This window comes from Mytilus trossulus, chromosome 4 (assembly GCF_036588685.1).
Source record: "Mytilus trossulus isolate FHL-02 chromosome 4, PNRI_Mtr1.1.1.hap1, whole genome shotgun sequence".
Classification (NCBI taxonomy): domain Eukaryota; kingdom Metazoa; phylum Mollusca; class Bivalvia; order Mytilida; family Mytilidae; genus Mytilus; species Mytilus trossulus.
The window spans coordinates 30,949,606-30,972,321 of NC_086376.1; the positions used below are offsets into that span (position 1 = coordinate 30,949,606).

The window sequence follows — 22,716 nt, forward strand, 5'->3', positions numbered from 1 at the left end:
ATAGAAAACTAGAGACTTAGCGACATAAAATCCACCAAAACACAACATAGAAAACTAGAGACTTAGCGACATAAAATCCACCAAAGCACGACATAGAAAACTAGAGACTTAGCGACATAAAATCCACCAAAGCACGACATAGAAAACTAGAGACTTAGCGACATAAAATCCACCAAAACACGACATAGAAAACTAGAGACTTAGCGACATAAAATCCACCAAAACACAACATAGAAAACTAGAGACTTAGCGACATAAAATCCACCAAAACACAACATAGAAAACTAGAGACTTAGCGACATAAAATCCACCAAAGCACAACATAGAAAACTAGAGACTTAGCGACATAAAATCCACCAAAGCACAACATAGAAAACTAGAGACTTAGCGACATAAAATCCACCAAAACACAACATAGAAAACTAGAGACTTAGCGACATAAAATCCACCAAAACACAACATAGAAAACTAGAGACTTAGCGACATAAAATCCACCAAAGCACAACATAGAAAACTAGAGACTTAGCGACATAAAATCCACCAAAACACAACATAGAAAACTAGAGACTTAGCGACATAAAATCCACCAAAACACAACATAGAAAACTAGAGACTTAGCGACATAAAATCCACCAAAGCACAACATAGAAAACTAGAGACTTAGCGACATAAAATCCACCAAAACACAACATAGAAAACTAGAGACTTAGCGACATAAAATCCACCAAAGCACAACATAGAAAACTAGAGACTTAGCGACATAAAATCCACCAAAACACAACATAGAAAACTAGAGACTTAGCGACATAAAATTCACCAAAGCACAACATAGAAAACTAGAGACTTAGCGACATAAAATCCACCAAAGCACAACATAGAAAACTAGAGACTTAGCGACATAAAATCCACCAAAACACAACGTAGAAAACTAGAGACTTAGCGACATAAAATCCACCAAAACACAACATAGAAAACTAGAGACTTAGCGACATAAAATCCACCAAAGCACAACATAGAAAACTAGAGACTTAGCGACATAAAATCCACCAAAACACAACATAGAAAACTAGGGACTTAGCGACATAAAATCCACCAAAACACAACATAGAAAACTAGAGACTTAGCGACATAAAATCCACCAAAACACAACATAGAAAACTAGAGACTTAGCGACATAAAATCCACCAAAACACAACATAGAAAACTAGAGACTTAGCGACATAAAATCCACCAAAGCACAACATAGAAAACTAGAGACTTAGCGACATAAAATCCACCAAAACACAACATAGAAAACTAGAGACTTGGCGACATAAAATCCACCAAATAACAATTAACAGTTGTGATCGCATGTGATCCGTAAAAGCACTGAAGCAGAATATCGTATTCTACATGCGGCACCCATCGTGTTGCTCATGTAAGTATAACTCCGGTGAAAAGTCTTATTCGATAGTCTACCATCTCAATTCTGTAAAACAGATAATCATATGCAAAAAAATTGTAATGGAGTCCGTTACATTTTCGCATTGCATGATAATTTAATTTTCACCACTTAAAATGATATGAACGGTGCTAATTTAACTGCACCAGCTATCTTGATTTTTAGGAAGCAGCAACCCTTTTTCAATGAAAGGAAATGCAAGCTGATATTTCTTTAACTATGTGTATCTACTTGGAAAACAAAAAATATGTGTAAGGCCAGTTGTAATGCAATTGAAGTTCAAAATGGAAGAAATATAACGGAACAAAGAAGCTAGTTTAGATACTTGTTCCAATAAAAACTTTCATTATAACATTGTTTAAAACAAAGTTTCCAAAGGAACTTCTATTAGAAACAAGCCGTTTTGGCCATGTATCCATTTGGTCCTTATGGTCATTATGACCATACTGTTATTTTACATTAAAAGAGATTTTGTTGTGTATAATTATACTTTCATTTCGGAATTTTAGCATAGATTAATACTATGAATGTATCTTTGCTTGAAGCAGTGAAATATAATACAATTTTATTATATATGTCTCTGCTTTAAGTAAACAATGTTTATACATAACAGTATGGTCATGTGTATACGTCATTTTACTATTGTATCCTATTTTCCCTCCGGTTTATATGATCCGTTCATCCTATATATTGACTCTTAAAATTCAAGAGTTAATCTAAAAAATGAGGGTACTTTCTCTAAAAACGAGGGTACTTTTTATATGGCCTTCCAAATACCGTTTCGATCCCTAACATCACTGAAGAGACATTAATTGTCGAAATCCGGATATGGTGTACTAAAGAAATATCGACACCGAATGTTTGTGGCACAACATCCTGTCCACAAGTTAACAAATTTGTTTTCTGTGACGTATTAAATTTATATTAAGATCCATTTTGTTACATCTTGTGATGAATTTTATTTGGCAATCGCCAATGGCAGTCAGCAGGGTTAAAGAACATCAGTTGTTCGACCTGTTAGTCAAATGCGTTTTGTTTAAATATACTTTTTCACTCTTTTGTTCTTTTGGAAAATGTTGTTTGTGCTGTTTTTAGACCCTTCTACAACGAAATTTGTTTGACATGCACACGTATAAAAATTGCGGTTTTTATCCAACGCAGTCATAGGTTTGAACGTAGTTTTCAATTTAGACTCGTCATTTTACTATTATATACAGTAGCTGAAAGTTAATAAGTTTTACAATATATTCTGTCACTAGTTCTGATTGGTTCTCTATTAAACTATTGACTCCACCCACAGGCTTGTTTACCTTACCCAATAATCATTTCATGGTTGAGCTAGCAAGGAAGCTAACCAAAGAATCTACATGTAGCTTCATACTCGTTGGAATTTGCTGTAAAAACATTATCAATTTGTCTTAACAGACGAAAAATGCAATGTGACATGGAATATTGGTGGATTGCTTAAAAGAATGCCGAGACAGCTTTCTAAAAACATACTGCCGGAATAAAATTCGTAAATAGGTTAATTTCGATTCGAGACTCAAGTTAAATTAGAGGTTGAATATAAGGCAGATTAAAAAATACATTTATCTTTTAAACGTATTTTTGTGTTTTTCTTCAACTATCATATATAAAGCGCCTTTGTACACAAACGTTATTTAAAAAATTCCATTATAATCAAATAATTGTCAAAAAAAAAACAATGGGTAAAAGTGGTAAGGTTGCATAAAGGGCCAAATGGTACCAAGAAACATATATCCTTTGCATCAGTAAAATTTGATAAATCTTCATTTATCAAGTTTTATGAACAATTTACTTAACCCGGCGTGAAATGAATATATCTCGAGGAATATATACATGTATGTGATAAAAAGAATTTGTTTCAAAAACTTCTCTAAAAAAATACGACTCTGAATTCTTTAGAAAATTGTATAAGCACACAAAATTGACAATCTTGTTTTGAACTGATCAAATTAAATTACAAGTTGCCGCGGATTGGTTTATTATTAGACATGCGCCTTTGTCAATCACTTCTACACTAAGTTTATTACCTAGCTAATCCAATAATCTAATTAAATATACAAACGTACGTATCTGTTGTTGAATCGATTATCTATTTGCTCCAACTTTATTCTAATATTTTGAAGCAAAACAATACACTAATTTTCGATCATTTTCCTTTTTCAAATTAATCGTTTATCGATCATTAAGCATTTTTAAAATAAATTGTTTGCACTTTACTCGAATCGTGTGCTTTCCTTTAGCTTCTTTATTCGCAAAATTCGCAAAAAGAACACGAAGAAAAAATATATTATGGGGACGAAGTCCCCAATTACGGTAGAAAAATCAATAAAAAAAAAAAAAAAAAAAATTGGGAAAATTTCCCGAATTTTTCATTGTACTAATGAACTCAAAATCGTTAACTTTTTTTTTCAGATCTAGTTCCTGTTCCGGTTTTCCCGCATTTGCGCAGAAATCTGTCTTTGATTGCATGAGACTGAATTTTTGTTTATATTGATCAGTCTAGTAAAATATAAGATTGGAACTCAATAAAATTTTAATATGATAATTGTTTGATTTGAAAAAAAACGTTGTGATGAAAGGGTTTCTTTTGTTTACATTGAATATGACGTCATAACTTAAAGAACGTCACAGCTAAATCCCTAACAACAGAACCAAAATCGGGAACGTTACGGTATTTCCGTATTTTTATTAACATGTTTGAAGTAAAAAAAAATATACATACAGACTTCGTCCCCAATCACAGGTTATGCCTGCCTCATATTATGAACCAATACGACCACCGTCGAACTGGTGTATGGCCGAAACGCCCCAATACAAAGACACCATAGCTGTTTTATAGAACACACCAACTTTAGTATGCATCAAACGCGGCATTGAATCAGAATAGTGACAGGTCAAAATACAGACATTATGGCGGACGAACGAATGGATGAGTCCCGTAAAACCATGAAAATCACGGTTAAAACACCAAAAGACAAGCAGGAAATGGAAATAGATACTAATGCTCATGTTAAGGAGGTATTTCTGTCGTTATGAAGTTTTAAAATATTCCTGAAACCTCTCTACAATCCATACATAATTTACTTCTCACACTGCATATGTCATATAATTCGTTATCTAGAATGTTCTTTTAAATCTACTCAAATGCTTACATCAGCTTATTGCTTTTACTAGACATTTGCATTGCTCAGCTCATTTACCATACTTGGGAGAGACTTCTAAAACGAATCACGCCCTAAACCCAGTGTTGGACATGTTGGAAGTTGAAGGGTCATCATAGAAACTGTACAACCTTTAAATATTATATAAATAAAATCATTACCTACTTATCTTAATTCTCAAATACATACAAAGTTCGTTAGTTCCAGATTTTGAATCTTTCCAAAGGGAGACATAGGTAATCAGCAATAATTAAGAAATAATTTATGGGGGCTTGAATATATTGTGATTTTACCACAGGTTGGCCCTTTATGACAAATATTTAAAGCAAATAAGGGCAGAATGGCATTTTCTAATTATATTGGCTATAATCTCTAGCAGTAGGTGCATCAACATATGCACTTTACTAAAAATTGGGATATCCCGTTTTCTGCTAAAGCGACAAAACTTGAAATCTATTGTATACCTATCTGAACACCTGATCAACATCAAAAGGAATAGTTGACCTTTAAATTTCATGTTAAATCTAACAATAGAAATTCTGTTCAGTGAGGCATAAGTGAGTAGAATTTACCTGATCATCACAGCTTTCAATCATGGTGAACAATAGCTTTTATATTTAGTCAGATAAGCAGTAACCTGGGCATGTGCATATTAAACTAAGTACATCAATTGGTGCATCAACTGTTGCAGGTTACTGCCATAATAAGTAGAGAATGCCATTCTGCCCTGTTTTGATTTAAATCCAGTCTAAACAAAAATACCCCTCTATAGAGGGATAATTTCATCCCTCTATACAGGTATAATCACCATAGAGAGGGTTTGTTCCCAACCTGTTTAGCATAGCATGTTTATGTTTCCTTGTTGTGATGATTTTTGTGTTGGCACACATGTATTTTCCCGTAAAATGCTTACATTCTTACATCATCGTTTGCTGATGTCGGGTATCTCATTCATAAAAAAACATATGACGTGGGTGTACGAATGGAACAGCCTGGCAATATATTCATATTTTACCACAGGTGTGTACTCAAAGTGTTTTAAGGACGTCATGTTAGAATTAGATAATCAAATGTGGTATTTCATGATGAAGTTTTCATCTCCTGTCAGATTAACGGGGACTTTTAAACAAACAATGAATCAAACTTGTTTGGTAGTATTTTAAGTTTAAAAATTTATTCCACAGTTCATATGTCAGAATTTTAAAAATCTTGATTTAATATGGGAGACAAATGATCATCTTAAGAAGGTTCTTACACCAACTTAGAAGAAAAGCTAGCTGATTGAAAATATTATACCTTATAGTTATCAAATGCCTTTTTCAAAATTTGCACTAGAGACCCCAAAATTAAACAAACTAGCCACCCCAAATATAACCAAACTAGCCTAAATGACATTTAAAAGTATACTAGCATATAAGAAGTGCTCAGAGCTCTACTACATTTAACTTATTTGTTTGACCAGATGATTAGTAGCTCCTTCAGTCAAGCAAGCATTTAAAGAAATATGAAGGAACTGTGTACATTACATTTTCATTGCTTTAAAGTTAAATCAGACAATTAAGATATAAATCAGGTTTTAATACAATTCAATGAAATGTGCAATTTGAATTGCAGTGTGACCACAAACATATTAAATAGTAGCTTACAGGGACATTACTCTTATTGCAACATATCCTTTATACAGTGTTGTCATTCATGTTATTTTATAATCAAGTTGATTAAAGTTTTGACTTCAATTTTTCCTGATTGAAACATATAGTACTTCTTTGAACAAAACACTGTTGAACAAAATTTATGTGACAAGTTTATTGGCAAGTGAAATGGCAAGTATTATTTAGACCCAGTCTCTAAGTGTAGAGCTACTTTACTTGCCCCTGGTAATATATCTTTTATTTCTGTTTTTCACAGTTAAGAGAAATGGTGTCACAGAAATTCAATGCTCCAGTTGAACAGCTTTGTTTAATATTTGCTGGAAAAATACTGAAAGATGAAGACACTCTAGAACAGCATCAAATAAAAGATGGTTTGACAGTTCATCTTGTCATCAAATCATCAAACAGAGTAAGCATGTGTAGATATCTAACCTGTCACATGACCAATTACATGTATGTGTTGTCATCTCTTAACTCTTGAAGTATACTTCCTTAAGTTATTCATCTACTTCAAGTTAATTTAAAAAATGTGAATTTAAATTGCATAAAAAAAAGGGATAGGAAGGAAATCAAGTATCTGTGAAAATATTTTTTTTCCAGTAAATTTTACTCTGTTATCAACAATATTTATTTCCTAGAATATTTGTCATAATGACATATATTTAATTTATAGATTAAAATTTATATATTTGGATAATTTGGAAGTTGAAATGGATTTATTTTTGTAGTCCCAAGAACAAGCTGCACAGAGAGCTGCCCCTATCCCTAGTCCATCACCTGGAGGAGGATCAATACCTAGTTCTACACCTGGGGTAAGTTTTAGGGGAAGGTTTAGTCAGACTAGACAACAAAAAAAGGGTCAATAACACTTGGCATGAAACCAAGACACAATCTACAGTTTTATGAAAAAGCTCAAGACTTAATTATTCATCAGTTGAATATGAAAATGTTTCTTTTCAAATCTCAATTATTTACATACATGTACATGAAGGAAAAAAAGATATTCTAAAGAGAAAAATGAAAAAAGTTTTATAATTTGATATTTTTAGCTGATTGTTTTATTACTGTGCTGCATACATATATAGTAATATTTACTGGTTTCATAAACACATTTTGTCAAATAAATAAATAAATAATGATATTGATTTTTCGATTTGTATTATTACAATGTATTATGAATATATGTATCTTAATTGTCAGTTAATTAATTATTTTAAAAAATTGACATTTGTTTCATATTTACAGTCACAGCCTGATGTAGGACAGACCCCATTTGGACTTGGTGGCCTTGGAGGTTTAGCAGGGCTTGGTAACTTGGGGATGGGATCAGCTAACTTTATGGAGATGCAACAAAGAATGCAAAGAGAGGTGAGGAATTTACCATTCTTTATTTCTGAGAAAAATTAATATTTTTATTATACAAAATATCAGAAAATATTGCAAAAAAATAATCGAAAAAGATCCAACGTTATTTGAAAATGTTATCTGTCTTCCAAATGTTGATGATAAAAATAAAGAGATGTGGTATAATTGCCAAAGAGATATATATCTGTTAGAGACAAAGGGACAGAGTTGTTAATAATAATATATCACTGAAAAGCTTTTAACAATCAACTAAACCAACAGTTTAAACTATTCAAAAAAGAAAACCAACAGCCTTTTTTCATTTCATGTACACAGCACCAACAACAACCACTAGACTGTAGACAACAGGCTTCTTACTTTGGTTTTATGTTTTGTTTTTGCTTTTAAGGTGTTTTTTTATAGGAAAAGATTTACACTGAATGTGGTATTTTTGTCTAAGTAAATGCAAGAATTGTCGATATGTTCTAACAATCTTATTAGTCATGTTTTGGAAGGAATCCAACCTCTTTGGTCAACCTTCAGTTAAAACCCACTTATGGCCATGTGATAGTGTTAATATTGTTATTGATTTGTAGATGATGGGTAACCCAGATATGATGCGGCAGATGATGGATAATCCAATGGTCCAAAACTTGATGTCTAACCCTGATGTGATGAGACAAATGATTACTAGTAATCCACAGATGAGAGAACTAATGGAGGTAAATGAGCACTGTTGTGAATATAGGCCAAAAGACTGCCGCAATATAGCCTTTTTGTGCTAATGTGGCGTAAAGCAACCAACAATCAATCAAAACTTAAGATCGTTATCTTATGTAATTGTTTCCTGTACTTTGCGCACACTATTGTTAATGTAAAGTAACGCTATTGTTACGTATCTTATCTTACGATCATAAAGCATCTGAACTAGCAAGACGTTGTTTTCTTCCACATCAAAAGTGAATAACCCTCAAGATAAGCACATAGTGTTCTCCCTAGAAACTTTCATATAGCATAATGGTTGAAAGGGAACTTTTTAACAATTATAAGCATCACACCCATAACTCAAGCTATGAAGAAAATCATTTTTAGATAGCTGCATATCCTAGCAATGTCATATCACATTACTAAGATGCTTAAAGGCCATGAGCAGAACTTGGGAACAATTGTAAACAGTTTGAAAGTTATTTGTTTATTTTATGGGTTGAAATATTGATTGAAATATAATTACCTCTTTATTATATATATGTGAGAAACAACAGCAAGATATACTTACAGATCTATGACCTGTTAAAAAAACTAGATGGTCTTGTTTTTTTCAATCAAGCTTTCCCGTCCTGAACATGCATGAAATATTTGCCACTAGACGTTAAGCAACCAACAATCAATCAATCAATCAAGTTTGCATCCATTTTGAAAGAAAAAAAAATCTGATTTGATATTTCTTTATGGCCTTATAAAAGTCTTCTGCTATTTCCATCATATCAGTTTTATTTACAAATATATTTTATATTTCAGAGAAATCCAGAGATAACACACATGCTGAACAACCCAGAACTCATGAGACAGGTAAACATTTTACCTTGAAGGTTAAACCCCCCCCCAAACCCAGAACTTATGAGACAGGTAAACTTTTTACCTTAAAGGTCACCCCTCCCCCTTCCAACCCAGAACTTATGAAACATTTAAACATGTTACCTTGAAGGTTACCCCTCCCCCACCCATCCCAGAACTTAAAGGTTACCCCCTCCCCCTGTGCCCATTCTCACTTTGTGCAGGAAATTGGAAATTCAACTGTCAAGAGTTGAAGGGAAATAATTTAATAAAATTCATTTAAAAAACAAGACTGCAGAAAAAAGTTCTGAAAAATACTTTCAGTAATCTTGAATACTTATTGTGAATTTTATATTATTTACTGTTATGTCATATTGTTTAGATAGTGAAAAAGATGAGGTTTGTGTGCAAATAAAACTGTTTTAACCATATTACAATTATTGTCTCTAGCTACCCATGTATCTTTTTTTTACCCGCACATCTTTTCTTTTTATTAATGTTTTAATTAGATATAGTTTTCAGCCAGCAGCATGATGAAAGTTTAGTTTGCAAAGATGTTAATCATTACCCTGTCACTTGGAACATCTAGGCCTTATTCTTGTAGACCCATAATTTGTTTGATTCATTCTTGTTTTGACAAATGGGACAAACCTGACAAAGTTAGATTATATCTGTTTCATTTACTACATTACAGACCATGGAACTAGCAAGAAACCCAGCCATGATGCAGGAATTGATGAGATCGCAAGATAGAGCTATGAGTAATTTAGAAGTGAGTAAATTACTAAAAGTTTCTATGGAGTTTAGCTAGATGTAAGTAGATGTGGTATGAGTGACAATGAGACAACTTCCATCCAAGTCATACAATTTGTAAAAAAGTAGTCTTCAACACGGAGCCTTGGCTCACATTGAACAGCAAGCTATAAAGGGCCCCCAAAATGACCAGTGTAAAACCATTCAAACAGGAAAACCAACAGTCTAATCTAAATGAGAAATGAGAAACATTTATGAACCACTTCAACAAATGACAACTTATGAAGCTAGTTTGTTTGATGCATTTCAAATAATGAACCTATATACAAGAGTTAATTTAAAAAAAAGTGTTTTTATTTTTAAGAGTTTGCCAGGTGGATTTAATGCCTTACAAAGAATGTACAGAGATATACAAGAACCAATGTTGAATGCTGCTCAGGAGGGAATGGGACAAAATCCATTCTCCGCTTTAATGGGTAATATTATTATGTTAACAATGTTGACAATATATTGTTGGCATTAGGTCGGTCAAAATGTTTTCATTCATCTTTGTCAATATAATGGAATTTTTGCTACTATCATACATGTGAGAGGTTTAGCTAGCTATAAGACCAGGTTTCATCAACCCCTTTCAGGAATTTCTGTTTTGAAATTTCCTCAAAGTTCTATATTTTACTTTTTATACGACCGCAGAATTTATCATGTCATCGTTGTCAGCGTCGTCCAAAGATTGCTGGTTTCCAGATAATAACTTTAGAATAATTAAAAAGAAATCAACAACAAAAAAATTTAACACAATGTTTATAACCACAAAAGGAAGGTTGGGATTGATTTTACGGGTTATGGTCCCATTGGTTTAGGAAGGGGCCCAAAACATACATTTATCTAGTTTCAGGACAATAAGTTGTGTATAAATATTCCAATTACTCTGAAATTTTACCACAATGTTCATATCATTAAGTAGAAGGTTGGGATTTATTTTAAGGGTTATGTAACTGACTTGTATTTTTATTTGACTTTCAATTTCACACAGGAGGCGGAACAGACAGTGAACAACAGGGTAGAGAAAATACAGACCCATTGCCAAACCCCTGGGCTCCAGGATCAACTCAGTCACCTAGTACCCCCTCCACAACATCAACCCCAGCCACATCTTCTGGGACATCATCAACACCTAGACAGCCAACAGGTTTGTATATAGTATAGATAGAATAGTGATCTTTAATCAGAATACTTATTAAGAGACTCATCATTGTCCTAATACTAATAGAAAAATATTTAATAGGTATTTCAGGTCTTATCATGTATTTTAAATACATGTGACTATATTTTATTACATTTATTACATTTACTTCAATTAGATCACTGTCTTTTTTTTTTAGGAATGTTTGATAGCCCAGGAATGCAGAGTTTAATGTCCCAAATTACACAAAACCCACAATTAATGGAAAATATGTTACAAGCTCCGTACATGCAGGCCATGTTGCAGAATTTATCGTCAAATCCAGAAATGGCACAAAATGTAAGTATGAAGAAACAAGAAAGGTTTATTGGTAAACACCTGCTTTAGATAAAAGATGGGAAATAAATTCCCTTGGGTTGTTAATGCTGTTTGCAAAACCTGACAGAATTGAATATTGTTGATTGAAATTGAATAGTTAAAAAGGTCTGCTAAATTTCAAATATTTTGTAATGAAAGAAAGCCACAATTCTAAATAATAGTTAATTAAAAAGCTTTGTTTTACTATAGAGGAGGGGCCATTAAGCTTTTCCCTTATCTGTGTGCAAGTCTATTCAGTCTTTTAAATATTGTAAATCGGATTTTTTTTAAATGACGGAAAGAAAATTTGAAATTATGCCTGAAAGCTTAATAATTGTATGTATCTTGTAGATGTTGTCTGCTAATCCAATGTTTGCTGGTAACCCCCAGTTACAGGAACAAATGAGAACACAGCTACCTAACATGGTACAACAGGTAGGTACAGCCTTATTCTGGTGTATTAGGGATGGAACAATTGTTTATGGTAAGAAGTCAATTAATTGTTGGAATGCTCATTTGCGAGGGTAAAAGGATCAATTGATTATAAAGCTTAGATATTTAAGTAAACGCGAGAGGTTTGAGATACCAGCAATGCAACACTATAAGACATTTTTATTTAAAACAATTAGTGTCTTTATCATATATCAAGCTTCAAATCACATAAAGTCTAAGGCAGTTCTAGAAATCTAAAGTCAAATCTAAATCATGTTTGTATAGTCACTCCAGTGTTAAAAAAGAAGAAGTTTAAACCCACATAACAACAAAATAACTCTTTGATTTTTGCAAACCTAGCAAATTATTTGTAATTGACCATGAACAAGTTGGCATTACATCAAACAAACTAACCAATTGTTTGGAACATGGCTCGACTGATATTCTAGTAATGGTAACTTGATTAAAATTGAAACTGGAATGTATTTTTATTATTTTATCATGTCTATTTTCCTTTTAGATGCAAAATCCTAATGTACAAAGTTTTTTGACCAACCCCAGAGCAATGCAGGCCATGATGAGAATTCAGGAAGGCATGCAAGAACTTGAACAAGAAGCTCCAGGATTGTTTCCAGGGTGAGATTTATATTGTCTTATGATGGGTTGGAACAAAGACAATCAATTGTACAGTAATCTATCTTTGGTATATATCACCTATTTGCATGGAAATAGGGCTTCATGAAATGGTGGCATAAGTCAGTTAAGGGAATATGATAAAGTAGAGATCCCTCCTTGATTTTTTTCTTGAAATTTAGGTAGGTCAATTTCAATTTGTACTTTTGAAATATTTAGAGAGAGAGAAGATATACCTTCATGGCTAGCTTTTGAAATAATGTGGTTTGATATTTGCATATTTGAAGAGAAAACCCTGAAATTTTATAAAAAAAGGACTTAAAAGATAAGTTACAACACTTTTGAACAAACAGCCATAACTTAACCAGGCTTCTTGTAACATGTTTCCTTGAACCATGGCATGACCATGTTCTAACAAGTTCAAGGTTAAACCAAATAGTTATTTTCTGAATTTAAAATACTATTAGTGAAAGAAATGAATTAACAATATTTTTGCGTCTATTCAGAAGTGCTGAAAAAAATTGATTGTTGAGATTTTTTCTTTAAATTTTGGCAGAGCCTTCTTTAGGCCAGGATTTCTTAATTTGTTGGTTTACAGATCCGCCGACCCGATTTTGACGATTTCCAGAATAAAAATTAAATTGACTTCTCAGGCTTTTTTATTCTCGCCTACCCTAACAAATGCATTATCCCTGAAAAATAATTAAAATATCCTTTTTTTATAAAATGAAATGCATTAATCACTAACAGAAGTGATGACACTTTCTTAGGTGAAAAAATGAAACTTCCAGTTTAAGTTTCTAAAAATAGACAAATCAATTATTAATGACCTTGAAATGTCGTTTGTGCAAATAATTTTGCGGAACAAAACCTGTGTTTAAAACCAATTACACAATAAGTTCGTTTCCCTTATTTGTCACCAGTCCGTAAGATGCATGTTCTCATAGAAATAGACTTGTCCAAATGTGGACAGGTGGAAGTTCAAGACATCAAGTTAAAGTACTGAATTTTAACAAATCATTTGATATTTTCTTGATTCACAGATAATAAAAAAATATCGTACATTTGGATAAAAAACAGGAATGCATGACAAAAGATTATTTAACCTGATATTCTCGTTTTTCCAGTGGACGAGTCTATTACGTTTTTAACACGTGTGTTGAAACTTATTTTCGTACAACGTTTTGACATTTTTATACGACCGCAAATTTTGAAAAAATTTTCGTCGTATATTGCTATCACGTTGGCATCGTCGTCGTCGTCGTCGTCGTCGTCCGAATACTTTTAGTTTTCGCACTCTAACTTTAGTAAAAGTGAATATAAATCTATAAAATTTTATCACAAGGTTTATGACCACAAAAGGAAGGTTGGTATTGATTTTGGGAGTTTTGGTCCCAACATTTTAGGAATTAGGGGCCAAAAAGGGCCCAAATAAGCATTTTCTTGGTTTTCCCACTATAACTTTAGCTTAAGTTAATAGAAATCTATGAAATTTTGAAACAAGGTTTATGACCACAAAAGAAAGGTTGGGATTGATTTTGGGAGTTTTGGTTTCAATAGTGTAGGAATTAGGGGCCAAAAAAGGGCCCAAATAAGCATTATTCTTGGTTTTCGCACAATAACTTTAGTTTAAGTAAATTGAAAATAATGAAATTTAAACACAATGTTTATGACCAGAAAAGGAAGGTTGGTATTGATTTTGGGAGTTTAGGTCCCAACAGTTTAGGAATTAGGGGCCAAAAAGGGACCCAAATAAGCATTTTTCTTGGTTTTTGCACCATAACTTTAGTATAAGTAAATAGAAATCTATGAAATTTAAACACACGGTTTATGACCATAAGAGGAAGGTTGGTAATGATATTGGGAGTTTTGGTCCCAACAGTTTAGGAATAAGGGGCCCAAAGGGTCCAAAATTAAACTTTGTTTGATTTCATCAAAATTGTATAATTGGGGTTCTTTGATATGCCAAATCTAACTGTGTATGTAGATTTTTAACTTTTTGTCCCGTTTTCAAATTGGTCTTCATTAAGGTCCAAAGGGTCCAAAATTAAACTTCGTTTGATTTTGACAAAAAATTAATCGGTTGGGTTCTTTGATATGCTGAATCTAAAAATGTACTTAGATTCTTGATTATCGGCCCAGTTTTCAAGTTGGTCCAAATCGGGGTCCAAAATTTAACTTTGTTTGATTTCATCAAAAATTGAATAAATGGGGTTCTTTGATATGCCAAATCTAACTGTGTATGTAGATTCCTCATTTTTGGTTTTGTTTTCAAATTGGTCTACATTAAAGTCCAAAGGGTCCAAAATTAAACTTAGTTTGATTTTAACAAAAATTGAAATCTTAGGGTTCTTTGATATGCTGAATCCAAACATGTACTTAGATTTTTGATTCTGGTCCCAGTTTTCAAGTTGGTCCAAATAAGGATCTAAAATTATTATATTAAGTATTGTGCAATAGCAAGTCTTTTCAATTGCACAGTATTGCGCAATGGCAAGAAATATCTTATTGCAAAATATTGTGAAATAGCAATTTTGTTTTTAATTAGAGTTATCTTTCTTTGTCCAGAATAGTAAGCAAGAAATATCTAATTGTAAGAATTTTTTTTATTTGGAGTTATCTTTCTTTGTCCAGAATCAACTTAAATCTTTGTTATATATACAATATACAATGTATATTCACTTTTTACTACCAACTGATAAATTAAAATAATCTTTACCATTCAGTGATAACAAGCAGTTTTTTTACATCTTAATAGTTTATGATGTATTTAAATGAGTAGTAATTGTTGCAAACTCCATTAGAAATTTTAATTGAGATTAGTTTTGGAATAAGGGAAAGGGGGATGTGATTAAAAAAATTGGGTTCAATTTTCTCATTTGAAATTTCTTCAAAAATAAAAAGAAAATTTCTTCAAACATTTTTTTTGAGAGGAATAATATTCAACAGCATAGTGAATTGCTCTAAGAGAAAACAAAAATTTTAATTTCATTAGAACACATTCATTCTGTGTCAGAAACCTATGCTGTGTCAACTATTTAATCACAATCCAAATTTAGAGCTGAATCCAGCTTGAATGTTGTGTCCATACTTGCCCCAACCGTTCAGGGTTCAACCTCTGCGGTCGTATATAGCTACGCCCTGCGGAGCATCTGGTTTTTCTTTATCAGTTTTCGTGCTTATTATTATTCACCAAGTTTTGATTCAGAGCTAATGATGTGAATCTGTTTTTCTTGTTTGTGAAATGACGATTTAATTTCGTCTTTTTTTTTCCCAACCAACTGACTCAACTTTTTCATGGAGAAAATCCGTAAACCAACAAATTAAAAAAACGTGACCTTAAACTTTATTCTATTATCATTTTGTTTATAATTCAATTTTGAAACAAATAAAATATGAATTTTTGAAACTTATTAAAGTTATTAGGCATTAAATTAGCAATGTTTCATAATTTTAAACATGTAGGATGAATCCATTGTTAACAAGACCTGGACAAACAACAACAGACACACCTACCACAGGATCAACATCCACCTCCATGACGAGTCCAACATCACCGTCAACAGATAGTACCTCAACCACAACAACAGCGGATACTACAACATCAACAACTACCACCCCATCAACACCAGCACCAGTACCAGGACAAGGTCCAGAACAGATGTCAAATTTAATGGCTCATATGATGAGTTTAATGGCCCAAGGAACTAATGTAAGTACCAGGACAAGATCCAGAACAGATGTCAAATTTAATGGCTCATATGATGAGTTTAATGGCCCAAGGAACTAATGTAAGTACCAGGACAAGGTCCAGAACAGATGTCAAATTTAATGGCTCATATGATGAGTTTAATGGCCCAAGGAACTAATGTAAGTACCAGGACAAGGTCCAGAACAGATGGCAAATTTAATGGCTCATATGATGAGTTTAATGGCCCAAGGAACTAATGTAAGTACCAGGACAAGGTCCAGAACAGATGTCAAATTTAATGGCTACTGACCAACTTTAGAAATGCAACAATAGATTTTATTTTTTATTTTTGAATGAACGTGTTACCGTCAAAAGTGATGACTGCCTGTTACAAACGCCAAAATGATTGTCAGAAAGGTCAACAAAATCTGTCTGACATGTTTTGGGTAAGAGAATCAAACAAGATCTGGTAAAAAAATCATCAAAATGAGTGTTGGGTTTTTAAAGTCGTTCAGTATATGATGAGTTTAATGGCCCAAGGAACTAATATCATTATCTGTAAACTGGTCCCAGTCAGGAATAGAGGTGATTTTTCTAAGACCATGTCTGATTATACAAATTTGAAAATGTTTGTTTGATAATATGTATGATTAATGTAATGTAAGGTTAAAAAATTTATAAATACTTCTTTAGCCAGGTATTTGTTTAGTTTTTTTCTCTCAATTTGATGGACTTTAAGAGAAAAAGATCATAACAGTTTGAGCACATGATTGAGAGCTCATATATATTGGAAAAAATTTCCAAGTACATTAGTACATATTTATAAAATAAAGGGGAATTGATGTGAATGCCAAGGTGACAACTACCCACCAGAGTCCAAATAACATGGATGTCAGAAACCTGACTTCCCAATTATGAACAAAACCAATACTGACAGTCTGTTTATGCCTGACAGCTTTAAAAATTCCCAACCATACAAACTGTGAAACATTTCAAACAAAAAACTATCAGCAAGATTTATAACAAAACAGTAAAAGAATATCAACTAAGACCAACAGGAACCAACAACAACCACTGAATTACAGGCTGCTGACTTTAGACAGGCACATATAAAATAATTTATTTGTTTTTCTTGTCCAATGCCATCGATCATGTCTTATTCATCTCTGACATTTATAAAGCTAAAATTCTGATAGTCAGGATTGTAGTTCAGAATTCACATCCACAAAATTTTATATATTTTTTTTTACCATGTACAACATCTTTGTGACTCAAAATATTTTAATTTCTCAATGTAAAATATCAAAATGATTGTTAATTGTAGAATCAACCACCAGAACAGAGATATGCTACAGAATTAGAACAGATGGCTGCTATGGGATTTATTGATCGGGAACAGAATCTCAGAGGTATGCATTAACAATTTGATAATGGGTTGTAAATAACTTTTACTTGAATTCTTTTGAATCATCTAGCACCTTGACAGTACATGCTTTTGATTAATATGCCCAAATGACCTAGTATATGTATGGGCACACTATCACTGCAAAAAAGTAGCTTTTCTTTCTAAAGAATTCTAAGTCATGTAACTTAATGGATCTGTACCATATCGTGTTTGAATTTGCTCCACCATACCTTAGTGGAAGACTAAAACAGGGTTTGAAAATATATGCACAACCATTTCAATCTTTAACCAGTGACTTTGATCACTTTCATTATTGGTTGGGTACTTACAACCACTGTATAGAATAAAAAATACATGATAAAGTTATATCTGTGGATGAATGCATGCTATGCAATCTATGTCATGTATGTAAACCCGTAAGGTACCAAATGTTTGAGTGGAGCAGCCTTTTGGCAAAATAACAATAAGTTGACATAAACCAGTATTGTGTGAGGATTTTTCAAAATAAACAATTTCAGTCATTAAACTATATTTGATTATTATTGACTTCTGAAAATTTCAGAAATCTTGTGTGGACTTTTGTTGGGTGATAGTTGAACAATGTATTGAAAAATAAGATTGATAATTGCTATTTTAGAAAATGCAGTATACAAGTAAATGCTTTAAAATTTGAAACACAAATAGTTATTTATGCATATCATATGTTGCGATCTTTCAGAATAATGAAAAATAAATGGAAAAATTTCTGAATTTACAACATATTATTTTATGCATAGCAATATAATATTTCCCACAGAAAGTAACCAAAAGTTAGCGTGCAATAAATTCCAATATTGCACTAGTGCAAAAAATCTTCAAAATTCATGACATCATCAATTACAAAATCTTAGTTTAAACTAATTTTTGCTTACAAATATTATATTGCTATACAATAAAAGGGTTATTGCATGAATATTGGGGAATATTGTCCCTCGTAGAACATATATTGCACTCAGAAGCTCATGCAATATGAAATTCTACTCGGGGGGAAAATATTCCCCAATATTCATGCAATAACCATATAATCTTGTGTTTCCTTGTAATACCACATTTGTCAAATTTATCTTTTTTTCTTTCCAGCATTGACAGCTTGCATGGGAAATGTAAATGATGCTATAGACAGAATTTTATCTTCAAGAAGCTGAATCTTTTTGTTTAGTATTATTGTAACTGTGAATTATTTGTGTTATAAAACTACATTTTCTGAATACTTCAAATCTTATCTAGATTCAATGATTAGCTGTAAACCCATGCTATTTTTAGTCTTTGTGGGGAATTCCCTCAAAGACATCAACGTCAGTGTTTAACAATTTCCTATAGTGTCAACAATCATCAACAGACTGGAAACAGATTCATTTTTTCATTGCAGTTTCCAAATTTTTAAAATAGATTTGTTATATATATTTCAATTTGTTTATACATGTATCACTGTAAAAAATTGTTTCATTAAAAAAAAGAAACCCAATAATTTGCTTGACCATCACACACGGCTTGGGTTTAATGAAATTGAATGCAGAAATTTATCTGTTAATTACAGTACAAATATTCCAAAACTTTAGTAAATTTATGATTTTTAGGGTAATTTTATGAGGACTAGTTATGGAATGATTTTATAATCAGAGATGTTTATATGATAAGATGAGATTTTACTTGCCAATGAATTAAACAGAACAAATGAAAGATATATCACTCAGTTTAATTGTAAACATATATTTGTCTTTAGTACCAAACAAACTGATTCTTCTATAAATTCAGAAATTTTGGCTTTGCATGCATTTTTTATTGGGATTTTTAAAGGATGTACAAAGGTGCAAGATTGGTTATTGCAATTTAAGGAAAAGCTGCATACAAATATATGCATAGGATATAAGAATGCTAGTTCTTAATATTGCGATACAAAACCCAAGACTTTAAAATGATTTTGAAATTTACAATTTTTATATCAAAATGTCGTATTGACCAATTTAACTCAAAACATTGACCATTGATGGTTTCTTAATTCCAAATTATCACAATTATGTGCAGGAAAGTGAATTCTTTATAAATTCTTAATAGACAAAGATAAAATATTTTGTTTATGAGTTATAAGTTTCAATAACATTGTCTAATAAGCAATATGTTTTTCCTGGTTACTATAGTTGAACAATATTTTAGTTGTCAGACAATCAGTTACCCAAATATTCAAACTTAAAAGTCAATGATCTTTTGTTATTGAATTACATGGCAAATTAATTATTGGTTAAAACATAATACTAGTGTACTCAAATAACATAGTAATGAATCTGTCAGACATGTTAATTCTGTAAACAGAATGTGTACTAAATCCTTTTAAAAAAATAAGCACAGATCAAACATACTATTATATTTTGTAATTCACATGTTCTTATGTAAATGCCACTTGCCATGTGTAATCATATAACACATTGACTTTTAATATCTTCCAAATGAAATGTTATATGTTGACATGAATTGAAAATTTGTAAAGTTTGTCAGTTCATGAAATAATAGATCACTTTCTTATAGCTTAAATTGATCATCATAAACAAACATACATTTTGGAAACACAGAAATATCCTTTACTATGCATCAACACTTTTCTAATTTCTGAAAGTACTGAGGAACAGTACAGAGTTCAATGGTTCAAAGCATTTAGCTTGATAAAGTGTTCATCTTATGTGTCCACAATAATGTCATTCAATCAAACTGTAAGTTAAATTACATACCAATAACTTCATTGATTGAATTTATTCTGAGGCACTTTTTATGTAGTGATGGGTGGAACTTATTAATATTGTTTTAACAAGGGAGAGATATAATAGTATTTTGCTTGAACAAGGGACAAATATTAATATTTTAATGGGGCAGATATTAATATTTTGGTTGCATAAGGGATGTATATTAATATTTTGACTGAACTGGCAATGTTAGCAGTTTACGTTGTGGCAATAGGGTGGGATATAGATAAATGAGTTATTTCCCCTTTGTTATATGTTAAATACAAATATTTGTTCTGTTAACCTTTGAACTGTATGTCTTTATCATGTCATCAATCTGTATATGTAATTAAAAGATTTTACATTAAAATTGTAATTTATGGATACACAGATTTAGTTTAATGCCTGCATTTCACATGTTGACACATTGGTTCTCAAGTCTTCAAAACAGGTATTCTTGCCAGGTTTTCCTCTGTGATAAACAGTTTTTTGCAACATAAGGAATTATCAATTTACAAAATGGAGCAGCAGGACAGGAGCCACATATGGATCAGGATCATTCCTCCCAATTATGAAAACCTTTCGTGGTACCACATTGACATTACATGTACTTATTTATGGACCTTTATAGTAAATTGATAATGCCACTGCATATCAGAAGTTTAATGTTTGTCAATGAACTTATTGAGGTACTTCCATCTTCCATTTGGCCTCTGTGCACCATGTCAGTGTCAGTTCCCATGTACCCAAATAGACCTGTTATTTGAAAACCAAGTTCTTGAAACTTTTTATGTAGAAACATCTAAATTTGTGAGGAAGGAATAACATTTGACCCATATTATGGCCTAGATTTTGTTACAGGTTGATATTGCTGATGTTTTTCCTCCACATTCAAATCTTTGCAAGTTTTAGGATCATTTTAACTGGTGTAAAACTGCATTTTTGGGACTAAGTTGGTATCAAACCAATAGTAGGTTATAGACCTGCATTTCACACTATTAAATTTGATTTAGTGTTTTATATCCAAGTAACTTAGTTCATACTATAGAATCATCTATCCCTATGCATTTTAGGGAGTAGGTTAGCATCAGGGAAAACATTAAGGCACTGTGACTTGCACTTCCTGCATCATTGACTTTTGTCAAGTTTGCTGTCTCTTCAAATCTTAAGGTTAATGCATTCAATTAAAACAAAAGTTTTCTGGTAACTGCACTTTGCTATAAACAAAATACACCAGGTGGAGTATTAGAAGATGATGTGTATTATAGCTGACCAGCCAGTTGAAAGAAAGCTTTAATGCACTTTCTGTAATCTTTACTGAGAGACCACAATTATATCTAAATCTGATATAAACCAGAAATATGAGTGAACTGGCAAATGGATCCCTCTCCTGAGAGATGTACCACATATTGCTATACATGTACTGTAGATAAAGAAATTATTGCGTGCATTTATAATTGCTGTTTTGTCATTTTAGACTAAAATGCCATTTTAATTTTACGATTTTGAGACCAGTTATTATTTCAAAATGCGAGTTTAAATTATTGTGGTCAAAAGTTTCTCTTATTTTTCGCAATAATTTCTGAATTCACAGTAATCAGCAAGTAAATTATACTATCTCCACTCAGGACAAATATGTCTTATGCACTTAGGTTGTGTTCTACTTACAACTGAGTAAAGTTTCAGATACATGATCATAAGTTAGTCAATTGAACCATGTCAGACAGGTATACACCTTACAATCATTCCATACACCAAATATAGTTGATCTATTACTTTAAGTAAAAGTAAACTGACAACCAATAAAACCAATGATCTGTGAAAATGAGGCCATATGAAACTTGCTAGAAAAAAATAAACACTTTAAAAATTATTCCATACACCAAATATACTTTGAATACTGTGAATTCCTTTATTTTCGTGGGTACCAATTTTCGTGGATTGTGGAAAAATTACATGTTCGTGGATATTTGATTTCGTGGTTTTGCCGGAGTCTACAAACAAGTCATAAGAAAAATTGTTATTCGTTGAACATTTAATTTCGTGGTTCAAATATTCCCACGAAATCCACGAAAATTGGTATCCAACAAATAATGAATCCACAGTAATAGAGAAAAGTAGTGGAGAAATAGACCAAACCATCAAAACCATGAACCATGAATTTGAGGTTATAGTCAGATGAAACCTGCCGGTCAGGATATAAACTTCTTACAATCATTCCATACACCCAAGAAAGTTTAACTCCTGCTTATAGTATCTGAGATATGAATTTGATCATGTATAACTTAAACCTTGATCACTGATCAATGAAATGAGGCCAAGGTCTGGTG

General features: G+C 32.1%; 1 protein-coding gene across 1 annotated transcript; it reads left to right on the forward strand.

Annotated features, from left to right (window-relative positions):
* The first annotated feature begins 4,315 nt into the window (after positions 1-4,315).
* On the forward strand, positions 4,316-20,770 carry LOC134715102 (ubiquilin-1-like). Its single transcript, XM_063577018.1, has 15 exons — positions 4,316-4,486; positions 6,538-6,690; positions 7,010-7,093; positions 7,527-7,649; positions 8,222-8,347; positions 9,144-9,194; positions 9,874-9,951; positions 10,297-10,408; positions 10,966-11,121; positions 11,315-11,454; positions 11,824-11,907; positions 12,425-12,540; positions 16,003-16,249; positions 17,553-17,637; positions 18,753-20,770. The coding sequence occupies exons 1-15, from the start codon at positions 4,379-4,381 to the stop codon at positions 18,815-18,817; spliced, it is 1,728 nt and encodes a 575-aa protein (XP_063433088.1). The 5' UTR covers positions 4,316-4,378; the 3' UTR covers positions 18,818-20,770.
* Positions 20,771-22,716: the final 1,946 nt, after the last annotated feature.